The 21661-nt window shown below is 35.1% G+C and overlaps 1 protein-coding gene across 1 annotated transcript in view; it reads left to right on the top strand.

The window, feature by feature from the left end:
• The window catches only part of LOC145666438 (clavesin-1-like), a 65368-nt gene extending 55075 nt beyond the window's left edge, over window positions 1-10293 (top strand). The window contains exons 7-8 of the mRNA XM_081733664.1: window positions 5378-5522; window positions 8286-10293. Coding sequence (XP_081589790.1) covers window positions 5378-5522; window positions 8286-8332 — 192 coding nt within the window. The 3' untranslated portion in view covers window positions 8333-10293. The remainder of the gene's footprint in view (window positions 1-5377; window positions 5523-8285) is intronic.
• Window positions 10294-21661: the final 11368 nt, after the last annotated feature.

The following is a 21661-nucleotide window of genomic DNA, read 5'->3' as shown; positions in this document are numbered from 1 at the left end:
ATGCCTCGCCCACTTCTTGGTAATTTTCAGAGTCGAAAATTATGAAGCAGTGAGAATGTGGCGATAAACTTAAAATATGGTTATATTTTGCCCTTAATTGAATAAATTTGAATTAATGGGTTTATTCTCTTGGTTTGCTTAGAGTTGGCAACAAGAGAAGGGAAATATGAAAACGATGAAGACAATTGATATTATCACAACAACGCAATATTATAGGAAGCTTACTCAGTGAAGATAATTGATATTACAAAAACAGGATACCTGATATTGAACTATGACCGCAACAACGCAGTAACATAGGAAATTTAGTCAGTGTTTACGGATGCTTTGAAGGATTCTGGGACGCGTGACATTGAATCATGCGTCGGATATTGTACATGTGTATATGTGTCATCTGTATCGTATCCTGGGTGCGGCAGTTGGTGAGAACCAATGAGAAGGCTAAAAGGGCGATAGGTTACCATATTTAGGAATCTGACGCAAATTATGATCTGATCACCACGAGATTTGGGTGTGACCCGATATTCTTTAAAAGTCTTAGGATCCCCAGCCCTCGGTGATTCAAGAGTCAGCCCTGAGGTGTTCTACAGTGAGTGTGACGACCATAGGAGTAACGACTTATTTAGCCTTACAAGAATTTAGCAAGGTACGTAAGAAAGATTCTTATAGTACCATTTTCTTGTATTGGGGATGTCATACCAGACTCAATTATGTTTTGTCTCCCTACGATAAAGCTCTCACGATTAAGAATGACAGTAGTATAATTGCATTTCTCCGTCTGTCCTCAGAGAAATGTTGATAGTAAAAACTGTAGTGAATACTTAATAACAATCAAGTAACGAGCTGCATGTTGCTTAATCAGTCAAATAAATAAATAAGAGAATTATTGACAATAAATATAATAGTAAGTACCCAATAACAATCAAGTAACGAGCTGTATGTTGCATAATTAATCATGTAAATAAAATTCAATTAATACTAACAAGAGTCTTTATTCAATCCCAGGACTTAAGTTCCCAATATTCCCAAGTAACTCTTGGTGTAGGCCTATATCAATATTTTTCTCTTGTGACAACCGCTAAGTGTTAGCGTGAGCAGCTCTCCAAAAATATGGGAAAAACGAGCAAGATGAAACTACAGAGCTTCCCCATTGTCACACAAATTCGGCATTTCTTAAGCTAATAGGATGTGCGTTTAAGTAGTTAATTTATTAATGAAAACTGACATTAATAATTATTAATGTTTTAGTTTTTCATAATTTACATTCACTGTTTCCATGTGATGTACCCACTTTAGAATACACTGCAGACATCTGATAGCCACTATTATGCGTACCTTGAGAGAATATATATTAGCTAGAGATTTCGGCGTCCGAGGCGAAGTAGAATTCGGTGCCCCCTATACTTACCTCACTAAGCTTATATATACTTTTTAAGATGTAAGAGAAGCAGCTTCTATTGTTATGCTACGCTGAATTTTTATCAAGCTGCTTCGACAAATCATTGCAACAGCGATCATTGTGTATTCTTTTACAAATAAGAGCGGTTTTCAAGGGGCTTATTTGAACTTTTTTTTGTTAAACTTAACAAAACTACCTTTGGTTGATATACAAATCCAATTGGAGAACAGTTACGGAAAACAATACAATTATTTAGATTTCATACTATCGAAATGAAATTTCAATACATTAGAAACTATGTGATTTTAAAATGTTTGAAATGGGTGACAACATTAATTTCCAGTAATAATTAAAAACTTTCGAAATTTTATTCTGTATGTGACCACTCAATTAGCATTTTAATTTCAATTCTTTTATGCTAAAAAGTATTTTGTGAAATATAACGGAAATTCACAAGTAGCCTTCTTTCCCAATTTTTAAATGTTAATCGAGGAGCTGAAGAATATGTTTAACGTTTGTGTTTAAAGTGCAAAATATAGTTTGGCTCCTATGTTTGAAATTACAGTAATTACTTAGTTTCTTAATGAATGAGAGTTCTGAATTTAAGGTTACTTATCATAAATTATATTAAAAATACACTAACACTAACACTCACACACACACACACACACACACACATATATATATATATATATATATATATATATATATATATATATATATATATATATATATATACGTATGTATGTATGTAAATAGCTAAAAATATCATACACACAAATATCTTGGTGATACGAGTAGTTGATGGAGAAATGATCCCAAAAAATTCCTTGTAATTGGAAGCGTCATACGTCAATGAAATAAAAAAAAGTCACTAGTAGTGATCAGTCTTTGAAAAATACGAAATTAGTTGTGTTAAAGTTTTGAGTCCTTAAGCCCCTATTCTACAACTGTTTTAAGTTCAAAAATGTTATTGTTTCCCTTGTTTACCTTCATCTTGCGTACGTAGAGCATCTTGCGTACGTCTTGTCACCCCTCTCATTTTCATACCTTCATTTTCACTGTCGCACAGTGGGAAAAAAGTGTCATTTTAGTGGCTGAAAATTCGAAAACCAACCAACATCTATGCCCAAAATGGCAGTATGTAAATGAATCGGAGATTGTGAGTCCACGCAATGTCATTGAAAACAATGTGATAAGTAAGCCAATGAGGAGTGTACGAGTCATTAAATGTTGACCACATTTACATTTTCTGTTTGTGTCCAAATGATGCTATAAACTTCCGTGTTTTTGAAAACACCTCTTCGCCAGTTTGGTTGAGATTTTGAATATTTTGGGGATGTATCAAGCACTTGGTACTTAAGTAGTTCTTTACATATTGGTAGTCGTATTATTTTATAATCATGACTGTTTTAGTAACTGATGTAGGGAGATGGCGTCTTCATTTCATTTTTTGTTTTGTTTTGTTTTGTTGGTGAAAAAACTAGCTGCCAAGATCTGCCTATTAATACGATTTTGCATGTGATATCTTTACCACAACTCGTCTATCTGCTTTCGATTTGCAACTGTAGAAAGATTTAGCATTTTTTGCGGTTTCTGTAAATAGTGGCATACCAAAAGCAGATAGGTGAATTGTGGTAAAGATATCACATGCAAAATCGTATTGCCTAGTTCACTACGTTTCGCGCTTTCGAATATTTTTTATTTGTTTTGAAGATATTACAGAAAAACTCTAAAATTAGCAGTAGTTTAATTTCGATGTAGTGAAGATCCTTATGATCAATCAAATGAAATCAGAATCAGAGGGAGTAAACTCCGAGCAGTAGGGGGAGAAAATCCATTTTTATTTTCCCAGTTGTCTGAGGGTGGATCATTAAGCTATGCGCAACATTTTTTTTTTCATTCAGAATAATACCAATGTGAAAAGTGATAAGGAAGAACGTTGAAGCTCTAACTGTAGTCAGTGTATTTCGATCAGGTGTACTTCTAGCAACAAAAACCTAAACTACTGAGTAAAGACGGAAAGTGTGTAATAGTTGTCTAGTGTGAAGAGCGAAGAAATGTATAGTTGGTGTTTTGGGGCAAAATTTGTAAACATAAAAATTGGTGGTGTACCAGAATCATACCACTTGGTGAAGTGAAATTGACGCTGGAATACATCCTAATTAAACTCTTTGTCACAGCTTTTCTGTTTCAACTGTGCCCCCGAAAAATATGTGAAACATATTTCTTCCCCACCCTCGCAGACCTCATATGGAGGAATCCTTCCCTTTGCTTTGAGGAAAGAAGAGAATGACCTCGACGGTATTGCCAATTTGTCATTCAGTCGTTTGGTCTTGGCAAGTGAAGATCGTAGGCTACTTACTTAGAGTGACTAACAAGGCAGTGCACAGCGAAACCCATGAAGTAATTCAATGTGGTAACCCTGTCCAACCATTCAAGGATCTCGGCCGCAGCAACTTGTCCGTCCTCTTTCGAGGGACGTACAGGAAAACACACATCGACAGCAGCGCCAGTAGGAGCACACTTGAAATAGAACGGCTCTATCATACTAGCAAGATTGAGGTACTCTCATGTCCACAATTATTGTCGTATGTCTATAAATATGTTGTTGTAGGAATATAATTTGATAACGAAAAAAAAAAAATGAAATCTTTAAGTTTTACGTCCCACGGTTATGCCGGTTAGGCTAAAGGAGACGGTGATGATGAGAGATGAGTGTAATGGTGGAATGAAGAAAGTGGGAGGAAACGGGAGAACCCCGAGAAAACCCACGAGCACGGTGTTTGTCCACCACAAAGTTCACACGGCGCGAGCTGGGATCGAACCAGGGACCCCAAGCACCGGAGGTGAACGCTCTACCACTGAGCCACCGCGCCCCCTAATTTGATAACGAATTCGCCCGGTATTTCTTATAATGTTAGTATGTGTATAATCGACAAAGACATGTATGTGGTAAATTTCATGTCAAAAGAGCAGTAAACAAGAACAATAAAACGAAAATAAAACTTTCTTGTCCATTTAGCAACATTTTGTTTTACTCATTCTAATTTTCGTATATATAATTCTTTTCCTGTGAAATTTATCACAAATATACATTTCCCGATTATACACATAGTATCAGTATTAAAAGTACCCTGCAAAAGCATTATCAGATTATATTCTTACAAGAAAACAGTTATAGATATGCGACAATCATTTTGGACATGAGTGTACATAGTACAGTGAATGAGATATAATCTAAAATTATCAATATTTCTTAAATTTTTATTTCTATTTAATTAAAATATTGTCGTATCATAAGACTTATATCAGTCTATAGGTCCGAACAAGATAACATGTTTAAGGTTGGTTTAAAGGGACAAGTCTTGCCGATAGATGTCACTACATTCCTCGTATCTCTCTCTCATGTATTATTTACCTTTCACGAAAATTCACGATTTCTCTTACAAATTTCATACTACAGATTTCAAATTTTTAGAGAAAGAACTTCATAACCTATCGAAGACAAAAATCCGTGCTGATTTTTTATTTAGAATTTTCTTCATTGTTGAAATAGCTTAATTGTTGAAATTAGATATTCAAATCTTTTAACAATATACTATTTCAACAATGAAGAAAGTTCTAAATAAAATATCGGCACGGATTGTTGCCTTCGATATGTTATATATACTATATAGCAAATACACTATTAACTAGCATATGGTCGTTTGCCTTTTCGTAACGATGCTATACCTACTACTTGAATAATTGTATGAGACGGATATAAATTATTGTAGATTGTTATTTTTATTCATTATTATTATTACGTAGTTCAACATGAAAAGTGCTCAGCTACCAAAAGGGACCACCTTAAACAGATATAAATAGTACATAGTTCAATCTTCTATTAAATGTTGATGATCAATTATATTATTATTACCTACTTGTAGGTATATTCATGTAAAATCTGATCACTTTTCTTCATTGTGATTCCAGGTAATAACTCACGGAAAGAAAATGAGTAATTTTGATGAAAATATACCAGCTGATATCCTTCCAGCTACCTACGGAGGTACAAAACCCGGGTTCGATAATTCCTGGTGGATGAGTCGCACATATGAACTCGAAGATGTAATAAGAGGTAGGTTTAACTTCTTTTGTGGAAAAGGAAACCTTGTTATATAAGCTTGCTATTTCTCATTATTGTTGAGCATAATCATGTAGTCACATTACTATTATCATCGTCATCAAGTACTGTTGATCATGACACGAGGTGAGACGAGAAATAAAGTTTTGTCGCCTACTAGAAGTCTTGTCTCGTCTCGTTTTTGTAAATTTATGTCCTGATTTTTTCATAATTCCTCATCTGAAAGTTATCAGAATACTTCCGCGTCACCGAAAAGGCCATGAAAAGTGTTATATAACAACATTTAAACCTTATTTGTTATTGGCATATTTTGTAATAACATGCGTGTTTATAGCGTTGATAAATGCTCTTCATTGCGCTCGTAAAATCGCTTTATCAACTTCTATACTTTTGTACAGGGTGTTTCAAAACAACACAATCAATGTTTGGAAGGAGATTCCTCACACCGAGACAAGACAAAAAAGTATAGACCAACCTGGGTGCACAAATGCTTCCTTTCGAAGTTATAGGCTGCCGAGAACATGATAAAATGAACTTTAAAGGTCCATAGCTCCAATACTATGAAACCTACCGTAGTCGTGTCAAGACTTCACTTAGGAACTAATATGTGCGCTACCCAAAAATACATGTTTCAGAATCCTGCGCTACTCACGCAACAATTTTTATAGAGAAAATTTGGCTAAGGGCTTATAATTTGAAGTACTCACCAACTACCTTTGTAAAAATTGTTGCGGAAGTACCGCAGGATTCTGAAACTTACATATTTGGATAGGGCACATACTAGTTCCTATGAACCTTTAAAGTTCATTTTTTCATGCTTTCGGCACCCTAGAACTCTGAAAAGAAGCATTTGCGCACCCAGGTTGGTCTATACTTTTGTCTTATCTTCGTGTCAGGAATCACCTCTAAAACGTTATCGGTGTTGTTTAGAAACACCCTGTAAAAGAATCATGTACTACTAAAACAGTGTTTAAGATCTAAGACGTCAGTAAACTAGTGTTGCTCACGAGACTCGACTTGTCAGATTTTATTTTTATATTTAGGCAATGCAGTTCCAAAGCTACAATGAACGATATTAAAGACTTAACGTTCTAAGAATAGGTACTATCTTTTCTCTTAACCCACTATCCAAACCGGAAGAAGTAGAAATCAACCACTTTCTGTTTCAACATTGATTGCTATAGAGTAAATACAGTAATAGGGAGACATGGTTTTCTGCAATCAATTAGATATCCCAAGAATATATTGCATCACCACTTTAACCTCTCTACTAAAACCGAAAAATCTTCTACCACTTCCATTTTCAGTAGTAATTAAGAAAATATTATGCCAAACAAGCCAAACTCCTTCCTGTGGTGTACACGTGACACTGTTACTTATTCACTACTAACGTGATGACGTGGTCAGTAAGGCGTCCACCTATTGACTAGGTATCCCGGGATTGATCCGTATTGGGGCGGGGTTTTATTTGTTCTCATTCTACTCTCCGTCAAATGTGACTCAAGGATTCACTCACAGACTTGTAAAATGAGGGGTAAAGGCCGATCAGATGTATCGAAGACTGGAAAATTGGAACTTCATTATGTACATAGCCAGACACGTGCACAGAAATTTATTTCTAGAGGGATCCAAAGGTTTTGTGCGGGCCAAATTCAATATGAGGATACATTACATTAAAATTTGTACTATAACCACAGCTAAAATTATACTTTTAGAGGAAAATTGAGATTTCCGAAGGGGTCCGGACCTGCTGGACCCATTCCTTGCGCACGTCACTGCATATAGCCTTCCCAAATGAGGGACTCCCTTTATTTCCTTTAACCTCTAGAATTACCCATTATAATCAGTGCTGTCATTCAAATAATTTAACAACCGGTTTTATGATTAGTATATAACAACTGAGTATATAACAACTACCAAGTTCTAGATGATTAATATATAACAACCGGTTCTATGATTAGTATATATAACAACTTGTTCTGCAATTAGCATATATAACAACTGGTTCTATGATTACTATATAACAACCGGTTCTATGATTATAATATAGCAAATGGTTCTATGATTAGTATATAAAAACAGTTCTATTATTAGTAGAATATAACAACTAGTTCTATGATTAGTATAACACAACTGGTTCTGTGATTAATATGTATAACAACTGGTTCTAGGATTAGTATATAACAACTAGTTCTATGATTAGTATATAACAACTGGTTCTGTGATTACTATATAACAACTAGTTCTATGATTATAGTATATATATATTATTAGTATATACAACAACTAGTTCAATGATTAGTATATAGCAACTGGTTCTATGATTAGTATATAACAACGGTTGATAGTACGGATTTAAGAACCGGTTCTATCTTATGATCAGTACAGTGAGCTGATTTCGTCTTGCTATATATATATATATATATATATATATATATATACAATAATAATAATATTTGTTATTATGATTATTTACTCCAGTAAGACTAGTATTAGTAACTATGATTAAGTCAGATTGCATCTCTATATTGATATTTTGTATATTGATTTTGAAACTTTGTACTAGAGAATTAATTTGTTTCCGTAAGTACTGGATCTAGAGGTGAGGAGATAATTTTAATATCAGGTTCTGGAACCTGAGAAATTTTAACAACCGATTTGAATGAACCAGCTTAAGGACATCACAGGTTTTAATATTCTAATATGTTTTAATATTTTGTGCATATTAATATTTCTAACATATATTGTTTTTGATAGAATTGCCAGAATATGGGTATCAACCAGAACCTGATGCATCGAGGTGATTCATGAAGAAGTGAGCACAAAATTCGTGAAAAGGTCTCTGAGATGACAACATTGGAGTTAGACAGAAGATATCTGTATATACAGAACATGCTTTTTGTATATAATTAAAAGTAATGTGTGAAAAGTTATTTTGTTGTTCAGCAGCAAATTGTCTATAAAGAGGCATATGCGTTTGACAAAGACACTTTTTAGCGCAAGTAAAGTACAAGAAACTTAATATCTTCACAACCTGCTTACAATTGACACGTAACATCACAATCACGTTTAAAAAATGCTTGTAGAGGACAATAGCGTCAAAAACTCACAATATGCATATTTTTATAATTTCTTTATAAGATTCTCTACACAGTCCTGTCGTGTCATATCGATTTTACATTTGTATCTTCTGTTACTACTATTTTATAAAATCTCTCTCTCTTCTTGTAATAAATGATGAAACTATTATTATTTTTAATGCACTCAATAACTGAAAGTTAAGTAGTTATATGTTTCTGTTTCGTTGTTAACGTTCATCTACATCCTTCTAACGAAGGATGTTTGCTTACAGTGAGAAAATTTAAGGAGAATTCTTGGGTAATATTATTTCTAATACCGTCCGAGAATGTTCCACTCCAGTCTTGGCATGGCGTTCTCACCAGAAATCATATTATCTAAGAATACTACTTTAATCTTAGACCTTCTTTTCACAGTGTACCCGCTGTAACTCAGTCTATGATTTAAGATACCATGATGTCATGTTCTAAAATAATCTAATAAAGTATTCGGATGTTGGTACTCATTTCCTTTAAATATTATTATTTCCATTTTTACTGCACGCCCTACCCATATTTTTCTATAGATATTACAAAGAACTTCTCTATACATCCACATTCCCCATTCTATTGCTGTACGAATACAAATTATTCATTAAAATAATTTCCTTTATCAGATCTATTATAATGATAAAACAAGATTACTGAATAAAACTAACAAGATAAATTACTCATAAGCTGTGGATCCTTTGGAATTATTTTTTTAAAAAATAATTTGTTCAAAAAGTTACTTTTTAAGAAACTTATATTGTAAACATTTTTACATTTCGCCGCTTTTCAAAAAGTAAAGCAAGCCTGTATTTCAGTGGAACTGTTGTGCCTAAAAGTAACACTATTCTGGTGGGGGATCATATGGTTCATATCCCACGTTAAGCTGTAGGGCTACGTCTTATATAGGCTCGTTGCTGAACAGGACGACGCTAAACCCTATTAAGTGAACTCAACTCAAGCAACACGGTCAATAATTTAAGCTTGAATTTTATGTATAAATAATCTAAGAAACTATGTTTCGAAAAATGTGACAAGAAGATCTCAATTAAATAGTGTCCTCTTCACAATACGAACAAAACGTCAAATCTTAAAAATAAAATTCGATTGTCCTGTTTTATCACATACTACTTACGAATCACGTAAACTATTACTGTATGTATTCTGCATTTCAGAGCGAATCTTATCAATATAGTTACTTAAATACAACGATCATTCTATATTTTGCACATTGTAATAAAAAAGTCAAACAAATAACTAGAATCAGTTTCAAACAGAAAACTAAAATCAGGATGTAGGCTTAAGGCTGTCGAATTATAAGCATTGATCTCGTACTGTGTTTTATGATAAAATCTTCCCCAGGCCGAGGTCTGTCTTTGTATAAAATTTAGTCAAAACACTTGATTACAAAAGTGGACAGAAGCTATATACTCTTTAAGCTATGTTCATCGCCCGTATTAATGAAGTGATACTGATTTCGATTGTGCTATTCGTTACTATGTTATTTGTAAGCATGCAATGAGTAAATTTATTCATTACATATTAATGAACATTGTAGTGTAAATGTGTTTTTTTTCTTTTGCATTGTTCTTAATGTATATATTTATTAAAAGAATATGTATCAAATATATTTTGAATGGCAATAAATGTATACTTTATGCTGTGTTCTTTTTCTTTTCCCCCTCTTTCTTTCCTTGTTAGGAATTAATCTCCAATTAGTAGTGATACGCCAAGAAACTTAGAACCCAAGACCAAAGCAACACCCCTGTTAACAAACCATTTCCGCGCCAGTATTTCTTTATCATTTTCAAAACTTATTATCCATGACTACACTTATCTCCATATTTATCTAGGATGCTAGACTGTATTTATCATCTTGAGTACTCTGAACACTTTATACATTTATTTTGAAAATTATAAACAAAATTTAATTTATTGACATATAACACAACAGGCACAGGCCTGATTACAGTGTTATAAACATTATACAGGATACATAGATTAATAGAACTATTGGTAATAATTAAATTCGGCTTAGAGAATTAATGGACTTCTTAGAACTATTTACGTCCATTGCCAGTACATCAAGGTTGAAATTTTCTTTAACTAACCTGTTGTAGGTTGCACTAACTCTCCATATAGGAGATCTGCTTAAGACATTTATTTTCGCTGTCATACAAAAAAAAAAAAAAATGTATTTTTCGAATCAGTACGCAATTTAGTGGATGTTACTTGGATACATACTTGTTCGTTAAGAACAGGACAGTCTATTTTGTCATGAAAGTTTGTGTAAAAATAATAAATCAATATTTCTTCTCCTGAGCTCTAAAGTTTCAAATTTAAAATTTTCAACAAGGTTAATGTAGCTTTCAAATTTCGGGTAGAATTTTGTAATCTTAAGTGTAAGAAGCTCTAAGAACTTATTTTGAGTACGCTCAATCAAAAATGACTATTTCTGTATATTAGGGTTCCATATAATATTACAATATTCTAATTTCGACCTAAAATTAGAACAAGAACTAACTATATGTGGATTTTAAAAAGTTTTGTGATATACGTTGCTGGTACGAGATTGACATTAGCATGATCTATTAGTGATTGCATGATAATGGACAAGGGGCCGAATCGAGAGAAAGAAAAAAGATGGAATCGGAAAGATAATTACTATAGACAATATGGTAATAACACAACAGCCTTAGGAGCAGTGTTACCAAACGTCCTTTTTTCCCCTGGGTATGTCCTAGTTTTTTTTCCCCAGGAAAATGCGTCCAGGTGACTTTTAAAATATAATATGTTCGGGTTTCTAAAGAAAAATAATTACAGCAAGATTGTTTATTGTAAATGATGTCTTAAATGAGTTTGCGCAAATGCAGAACAGAATCAGCCGTGTATTTAACGGCTAGTGGTCTTGTGTTTTGAGGTTGATATTGCTGATGACGTCATACGACTTCGCTGGTTTGAAGGTAGGTTCGAAACAACTTTATTTCCGAAATACAGTAATACATCGACTTACGAGTGTCCTCTCTTGCAAAAGTAATCCAAGTTATTATTATAAGAGAAAAATATTCTCTAAATATACTACCAAATTCCATGACAATATTCGACTACCCCACAAAATATAATTTCGGTGTAGCACTGTTTAGTTGTATGTTAGTTGTGTGTATGGTGCACAATCATCGGTTCATCCCAGTAAGCAAGCATGTCTACGATGGGTCTAAGTTTCAGGGGCAACATTTAGGGGGGGGCAGGGAGGGGCATTTGCCCCCCCCTGAGTTTGAGATTTATATAGATTTTATCAATAGAATAGTAGTAAGTCAGTGAAAAACGCAAAATTTTACATATATCACGGGGTCTTGTCCCCCCCCCCCAAGCCAAATCTGAAATGACGCTACTGCTAAGTTTGTCCTTGATCTCTCTCTAATAGCCTTAGAGATTATCTCTGTGTATGGTTTCGCCGAGAATAAAGTTTAAGTCATGCTTCGACTTCAGGAATGCTTGAAGTATAAACCTGTATATGCCATGACCAGATGTAAAAGTGAAGGTTGTGCAAAACCGCGTGCACGTTAGACTTTAATATTCTCTCTGTGTATGGCTTTAACAAGTGTAGATTTTAAGTCATGCTTGACAGATGTGTCAATTTAAAGGAATTTTAAGGCTAGCCACTTATTACGTGTTATTGGCAAGTCTAAAGCAAGCTTGCAATCGAGGAACTAGTAAGTTTGCTATAGGCTTGGTTAGATCTGAAGCTGTGTAAACGCAAGCATGAGCAAGCCTATAGAATTAGCCCTGAAGGCTTGAGTAAGGCTATTAAAAATCTAGAGTGCTATTAGGATAGTTAGGCTGCATCTTCAGTGGGACTGAAATAAGAATGCGATTGCGGATGAAAATGCACACTGCAAATTCAACTGCCTTCGCGAATGTGAATTACATCAAAGTATCTCTTCTACAGATTCAATAAAAGAATTAATGTTGGAAAATTCGTATCTTAAGCTCTTGAGAAAGTGATAAAAAGATATTAACACTTGTCACGCAACCAGAAAGAAGTAATCTTCATTTTTTTCCTATACTGGAAACATTCCGTAACAGTTTGCGTCAACACAATGCAAATTTGCGATTTAGTTTGCGATAATCGGCTTAGTAGTTATAATGACCTTTTGCAATTTTTGAGTTTAGTTGCTGGATGCAGAATTTTGCGAAGACCAGTACAGAATGTTTCCATATTTTGGTAACGGGGTATTAATTGTTCTCTAGAGAGGTACGAAGAGAGTGCACACCAATTAGCTCACAGTACAATATGTTAGGACACTAAGAGATTTAGGATTTAGATTTCTGGGCTGTCGGCATCTAAGGTCATTTAGCCCTTCACGATTTGAGGGATGACGTCCCTCGGCGAGCACACAATCCGGGGAAAGGGAAGGAAGGAAGCGGCCTGGGACCTATAAGTTAGGGTGCCTGGTGTGAATGAGGAAAACCCAGGAAAACCTCATTCCGGGTGGCTGGCCTGAAAAAGCGTGCTACACTTTTTCGACCGAACGGCCTCACCGGGATAATATAATACAACATAAAATGGATAATACAGGATGTAACAAAATACAGTTTACAACACTTCGGAGAAGATTCTACATATGAAAACAAAGAAAGAAAGTCCATGTGATATACTTTTCTTCATTATTTATGATTTCTTAATACCTAATTACCAGCTAATTTATTCCACTTAATGTGTCTAGGTATTTATTTTGCTTATTTTCAGGTGTAGACAAGATGGTAAAACAAATGATTTTTCCAAAGCTTTGAAAAATTCACAAGAGATGTTTGGGATTGGGGAACTCATATAGTGAAATTCGGGCGTTATGACCGAGTTATTAGTTGCAAATGTTGCAAAATGGCATTTAATCACAATGCGGATAAACGATAGATGTGATAAAAAGCGGTCGCGAACATTTTTTAAGGCAATAATACCTGAATGACTGAAAAGTTGCAAAAGCAGGATGGTAAAGATGCAGTGCAAAGAATTTCACAAAGGGAGGGACAGGGTTCAGAGTCTGTATACACTGGCGTGGACAGATTGACATGCAAGAAGTGAAAAAAAAAACAGTTAAACGACGCCAGCACCTCCATACTCAAGAAAGGATTAAACTTCGCACCTACACCTAAGTACATCCCCACCGAGATCATAGCCGGAATTGAACGAGCTGTTAACCACCTGCCCAAATCCAACATAACCAAAGTCGAATGTGCTGCTCTTTAGTCGCTTCGTGATAACCCAGACATAACAATACTGCCAGCTGACGAGGGTAATGCCGGCATCCTACAGTCTACACAAGCTTATAAGAAGAAGATAGCTGACCTACTAGATGACCCTGCCTACAAAAAACTAACCAGAGATCCTACGTCAACTATTGAGAGGAAAACTAACTTGTTGCTGAAGGAGTCTGGATTTCGCGAAGATCTGCGGAAGGGTCTGTCCGCATACGGAAGCCAACCACCTCGATTATACGGTTTACCAAAGTTCATAGACTGGTGTATCTCTGAGACCTATTGTCAGCTCCATAGGGATCCCAACATATCGCCTAGAAAAGTACCTCACGTTAAGTCTTAATCCGGTGGTTGGAAACTGTGGACATCACATTAAAACTCGTCTGATTTGGTTAAGATCCTGAAAAACCTGTAAGTGAATTCAAACTACCTCTTAGCCAGTTTCGACGTAGTTTCTTTGTTGACAAGAGTTCCTGCCAAGGATACGATGTAGCTAACACGAAATCACTTCAATCCGGAACTAACTGACCTGTTCCAACGTACACTGACCTCCACGTACTTTTTGTAGGATGAATGTTAATATAAACAAACGAATGGAGTAGTCATGGGGTCTCCTCTCTCTCCTGTCATTCCCAACTTCCACATGGAGTGGTTTGAACATGAAGCTCCCGATGCAGCGGTTCTTAAGCCGTCTTGCTTCTTTAGATATGTTGATGATACTTTTGCTATCTGGTCACATGGTCCTGAAACACTACAAAATTTCCTGGAATTTCTCAATAGTCGTCACCCTCAAATCAAATTCACCACGGAAGTGGAGCAGAATGGATTCCTCCCTTTTCTTGATATTCTTGTTCGCCGTAAACCTGACGGAACATTAGGACTGACGGAACGTGTATATAGGAAGCTGACACATACGATCTCTATCTCAACGCAAGTGGCTTCCATCACAAGTCACAACGGCTTACAGTGCTAAACACCTTGACCCACAGAGCAGTCCCTGTAAGTGACCAGGAAAGTTTACAAAAGGAATTCAACCATCTTCGTTTGACGCTACAAGAGAATGACTACAGTCTTACAGATATCAACATGATTTAAAAAGGGCCGTTACATCATAAAACAAAGTGATCAAAAAAGTTAAAAGTGAGGAATATCTCTCTACTACCGTATTGCCTTTCATCGGCCACACCTCGAAATAAAAAGAAACCTTAGAATTTGAACGCACTTCGTAGTGACTTTGTTCAAGTTTTGCCATTTTATTTCAAAGTAATATTACTTGCAAAATTTTATCAGTGGTTTTCATCACCAAAATTGATCTTTATTTCATATTGATACTAGGGCTGTTCCGATAATCGAGTAATCGATAAAAATTCGATAAAATTTCAAAACCGTTTCATCGATAAAGAATTTTAATTTTATCGAATTATCGAACTTTCGAGACTCCCGAAATGATCGAGACTTTCGAAATGATCGAGACTCTCGAAATGATCGAGACTCCCGAAATGTTCGAGACTCTCGAAATGATCGAGACTTCCGAAATGTTCGGGACTCTCAAAGTGTTCGAGGCACTCGAAATGTAAGAAACATTAGACAACTTCGAGACACTCGAACTGTTCGAGAATCTCAAATTGTTTGAAAGCAGCAAATACAGAAATATATCAATATGATCGCATTTGTCGAGTCGCTTGAATATTTAGAAAAGTTCGGGATTATCGGAGTGTTCGAAAGAAACGATGTATTCGAGGTTATCATAGTTCTATATAATATATATTACATATATGCAGAGTGTTCATTTTAAAACTTCTCTCCTTAGCAATGTAGTGAAGGAAGAGTTTTTTCCCCACAGATCTGTACAAGGTTTAAGCAGTCTGTCAGAAGAGAGAAAGAGGAAGAGAAAACATGCATCACCCGAATGGAATTGGAATCCAAGACAACATTAGTCTATTAATAGTCACTTTGCCGATTGCGCCAATAACGGGGCAGGCAGAAACATAATTTTACATATGATTTCGACAAATAGAACTTTGCAATAACTTATCAGATGAAAAAAGTTGTTTGACTAGTTTGGCTGCAAGAAGAAATCATTGGAGAGGTGAAGGAACCGAACTGTTCATCACTACTTTTGATAATACCCGAAACTTCGATAATACTCGAAATGTCGATAATACCCGAAACTTCGATAATACTCGAGATGTTGATAATACCCGAAACTTCGATAATACTCGAAATGTCGTAATACCCGAAACTTAGATAATACTCGAAATTTCGATAATACCCGAAACTTCGATAATACTCGAAATTTCGATAATACTCGAAATTTCGATAATACCCGAAACTTCGATAATACTCGAAATGTCGTAATACCCGAAACTTAGATAATACTCGAAATTTCGATAATACCCGAAACTTCGATAATACTCGAAATTTCGATAATACCCGAAACTTCGATAATTTCAAATACTCGAACGGTTTCGAGTAATCGATGACAACTCGATAAATTTTGACTCCCGAAGTTCGATAGGTCCTCAGCCTTATCGAACACCCCTAATTGATACTTGTAGGCAATAAACTAAATTCTAGCTGTTGCCAAAGATTTTTTTCTTTTTTTTTTTTTTTTTAGTAAACAATGCAAGCGTAAGCAAACAAAACGAGTTTAGAGGCACGCATAGCAATATTCTCCTTCCTTCATCTGTGCCATGGAAAGTAATGGTCATAGTTCTCGCTATCATTTCATTACACCAGTGCATTCCAATCTTTTTAACAGTGATGCCAATTCAGGAGAAAAATCGCTATACGTATAGCAGATTTGACTTTGAAGATAGCGACGGAAAATAATTATTCGATTGGTGACTTCTTTGGTGATTTCGTAAAAAAAAAAAAAAAATATTTCAGTCAAACGTTCCATGATTATGCTCTTTAGGCTAAGTGGGTCGGATGACTAAGACAAGCGAATTATAATGAAATGAGAATGTGGGAAGAAACTGGAATACCCCGAGAAAACCCACGGATACGATGTTGTACAGAGCTTCTTCTTGGCTAAGCGGTTAGCGTACGCGCTATGGCGTGGGAGACCCGGCTTCTATTTCCAGCGGGAGTTCATGTGGTTCGGATTCCACATTAATCAGTAGGTCCACGTCTCATGTAGCCTCGCTGCTGAACGGAACGTTAAACCTAAAATAAACTTAACGATGTTGTCCACCACCAACTTACTTGGCCGGAGATGGAACCAAGGACCCCACACACCAGAGGTAAGTGCTTTATCACTGAGTCACCGTGCCCTCATTGGTGATTTACAATTGTAGCCACCTTTGTCTCCACGAACAACTTGTCCACTATTTGTTCGCTGCAATTTTTTCTACACATATATACTACATTCTCTTGTCTTTTTGTTTGTTCTAATCAGCGAAAGCGACGAATTGAACGAGTATGCACCTTGCCGTCGATCCTGCTTTATCTCTATTATGCCTTGCCTTCTAACAGAGAATAATCCCAACATTCGATATCCTTTAGTTCCATTCGGAGACACACGTAACGCAGCATTACTGATAGCAACCCGATTAGCTGTAGAAAAACGTGAGTTAACGCGAAGTAAGTGTTAGATTCTTTACCTCGTGCACTTGAATCTTTACATTTATTTTTTTTTTAATCGTATGCCGTAAGTACTTTCACAGCGTTAATTGTGTCGGAACTTTTTTAACAACAATTCTTAGTGACTTTTACTCAAAAATTGGAATCATTTCATCTTTCGTTTAAAAACTTGTGAGAAAGCTCTGGCAACACTGGTCTTTTAACTGGTGACAGATTTTACTCAACGCTCAGGACACCCGTGACATAGCGCAGGTTATAATTGAGCATAGTTGCTGCCATTGCACTCATTTACTGGTAGTCTGAAATTTGACTTTTAAAAAGGTTTCATGATAAAATAATAATAATAATAATAATAACAAAAATTACACCAGTACAGAGTTTGCAGAGTTTCATCAATGTGAGTTAAAACTCCCAAGTTCATATCGTATAAATATCTTAATATGGTATATTTTTAGCTTTATGTTTTGTTCAAGATTGAGGGGGGCTAAAACCCGGAAATTCTCCTCTGTGTCGGTCACTGTGTTACATTATCATTAATGTTACGAGACTAGATAATTCATGAGCGCAACTACTATATATTGCGAGTTTTCATCCATTCACCTGCCTTACCATTCACTTAATGGTGTTTATTACCCACACCATGTGTAATTTTTAGCTCATTGATTTATATGGAGAATTATTATTATTATTATTATTATTATTATTATTATTATTATTATTATTATTATTATTATTATTATTATTATTATTATTATTATTATTATTATTATTTTCTTGGAAATGAGATGAAATTTTAACGATGTAACTTTACTGATCCCTTTTTCAAATTCTAGCTAAATGTTCCTTTGAAAGAACGTGACTTTTAAAAATTATTATTATTATTATTATTATTATTATTATTATTATTATTATTATTATTATTATTATTATTATTATTATTATTATTATTATTTGCATTAGACTGCTAGGGCAATTGAGGAGTTTGATGTAATAAGGGCGTAAGTGAGTTTACGCCCCTTTATTTGCATCAAACGCATAAGTGGCTTTTACCATGCTTGTTTAGCCTCCTGTCAAAATTTCAAATCAAAATCAGAATAAAAGGCTGCATATTACATTGTTTTATGTAATAAAGAAAAGAAAAACTACTTAAATTTTGAACATTGTTTTTCCCCAAATGCATATTTCAGACTTACGCCCTTATTGCATCAAACTCGTCAATTATCTCAGTCGACCTTACTACTGGTGTTAATCCGTTAACATTGCATGGTTAACGGTGGCTATCTACAGTATATTCCGTTTCAAATCTATAACATCTCCTACCTTTTATGCAAACTTTGAAGTAGCAAAGGAACGTTGGTTGGCTATAATAAAAGAGTTTAGTCGAGTTGATTTTAGTTTAGCGTACCTTTCAGCAGCGAGGCTATATGAGACGTGGACCTACTGATTAACGTGGAATTCGAACCACATGAGCTCCCGCCGGGAAGCTATAATAAAAGAATGTGTAACTTTTCTTACTGCAAAATTCCCCTCCGAACATCTCATATATGGTATTGTGTGATTGATCTCTTTATTGTCTTTAGCAGAGTTTATAAAATTTAAATACTACTTAAATTAAAATTCATTATTAAACATTACGAGCTTTATGCAGAGTCGTTTAGCGTTGTATTAAAAGCTGGACTAACGCACAATGCTAACTTGAGTATTTAATAACACGTAAGTAAAGTTAACAACAATTTATAGCGACAGAGGACAATCTCGAATTTTCCACAGGGTTGTCCAAATACTATAGGAGAAATCAATACTACTAAGAGAGAATGGAACTCATGTAATTGGTTTCTCCTAAAGTGGTTGGACAACTCTACGAAAAAGTCGAGGGCGGCCTTTTTCGATATAAATCGTTGTTAACTTTACTTACGTGTTACTCAGGTCCATATTTATATATTGTGCGCCCCTGTGCTCTAAATAATTTGCCGCCCCCCTCCCTCGAACAAACTTACGCTTCAAACAAGGAAACAAGCCGTGATTTTGCAAACATACCAGTAGTGATGAGCAAATGCAAGACCAAGACCAAGACCGGGTGGTCTTGGTCTTGGTCTTGGTCTTGGTCTTGGTCTTGGTCTTGGTCTTGGTCTTGGTCTTGCACATCCAGTCTTGGTCTTGGTCTTGCACTGGAACCCTCGGTCTTGGTCTTGGTCTTGGTCTTGCACACACAGTCTTGGTCTTGGTCTTGGTCTTGCATGCAAGAGTCTTGCAAGTCTTGCATTTAAGAAATCTCAAGATTTTCATAGGTAAATTTTACTATGGATATAAGGGATAATAAACTCTACAATGCGACAGTAGTAATGGAAATACAATGTATGTTTCTAAATGTAATATAGTTTAACTTTGTGTAAGTATGATGATAGTTTACAACATAGGTGCCTTTATTTTTTTTTTAATGTGTGCCCACGCTTCACCACTTATATGCCTAAATCACAACGTTTCGTAACCTTACTATATTTTTTAATATATCCTACACTCCACTGATTCCCAAACTGGGGACTCTACCCCTGAGATGCATGAAAGAAAATCAAAACGGCACAGAGTAATGAAATACCATGAATTGCAAAATTATTTTTAACTCTAAAGGTGTCAGATTTTTCTTTTCAACCACGATTAGCTAATCCTTGTATTAATCAAACTTCCAATTAAATATTGAGATTTTGTTTTACTGATTCCAATATGTACTCTATGGGGCAGAAACATTGACATGACATTACGCAAAAGTGATGAAAAATTGTAGGCTTTCCATACATGGGCATTGAGAAAAAAAGGAGAGAACTAGCTGTGTTGAACGGACAACGAATTAGAAGGTGTTAAAAAAAAATTAGCAGTAGAAAAAAAAAGAAGAATTTTAGATATTGTTAAGAGGAGGAAGAGAAATTGGTTAGGATATTGGCTGAGGACGAACTGTCTTATGAGGAACGTGCTGCAGGGTATTGTGGAAGGAAAGAGAGGGAGGGAGCGAAGGAGACTAGTTGAAGGAAGGTATTAAAACAGAAAATTGCTACGTCATGAGGAAGAGACTAGCTGAGGACCACTGAACGTCGAACCTTCTTAGTTGCAGCAAGTAACCTGCCAATAATATCAGAATAGCTATTATGAAGATGATGATATATTTAGCAATATTGACTAAAAAAAGAAAGAGAGAAAATTAAAATAATAATTACTATAATAAGATCTCTTAATATTTTAGAATAATTTGAGTGAAAACTGAAAACGATTCAACTGTCTATGTCTTTTGTGTAAATTCAATCTATATAAATACTTTTGACCTGTATTGGAAATACAAAATAACGGCATCAAACTCCAAGTTATTTGAAGTCTCACTTGTGAATATGGATTACTAGCATCAATTACCCATTTCGTTGGGTTAAACCTAAAATAATAATAATAATAATATTAATAATAATAATAATAATAATAATAATAATAATAATAATAATAATAATAATAATAATAATAATAATAATAATAATATATTTCGTTAGTCAGTTACTTTTTACTAGGCTATTAGTAAAGCGCTCTCTGATATTGGTCATTTTCAATTATTTTTATATTTCTCTGTCCTCCTCCTCCCCAAGTTGCGGGGCTGAATTTGAATTTAAACAACATCAAAGAAGTGTCATTGTTCGTTTCAGAGACCACAAAAACTAAGAATTCGGCACTAATATCGGTCATTTTCAATAAACTTATATATCTCCTTCACTCCCATGTTGCGAGGTACGGCATCGGAAGTGTCATTGCTCATCTCATGAGTTCGACATTGATAATGGTATTTTTTGATAATTTTATATACCTTGTTCCTCCCCAAGTTGCGGTGCTAAATTTGCATTTAAACGGGATCGGAAGTATCACCGTTCGCCTTAGCGACACCGAAAACTATGGATTCGACCCTAATATTTGGTCATTTTTGATCATTATTATGTATCTCCTTCTCCCCAAGTTACGAGGTTGAATTTGGTCGTAAATGGTATCTTAAGTGTCAGTATTCAACTCAGCGAACTCTAAAACTACGCTCGACAATAATATTTGTCGAGATCCGACAATAATATTTGTCATTTTCGATAGTTTTTAAAAATCTTCTCTTCCCTCCGCCAAGCTACGGGGCTAAACTTGGATTTAAATAGCATCGGAAGTGTCACTGTT

Source organism: Thermobia domestica, chromosome 12 (genome assembly GCF_964235325.1).
Source record: "Thermobia domestica chromosome 12, izTheDome1.hap1.1, whole genome shotgun sequence".
In the NCBI taxonomy this organism is placed as follows: domain Eukaryota; kingdom Metazoa; phylum Arthropoda; class Insecta; order Zygentoma; family Lepismatidae; genus Thermobia; species Thermobia domestica.
The sequence above is the reverse complement of the archived record's forward strand: the minus strand, read 5'-3'. Positions and strand labels throughout refer to the sequence as shown.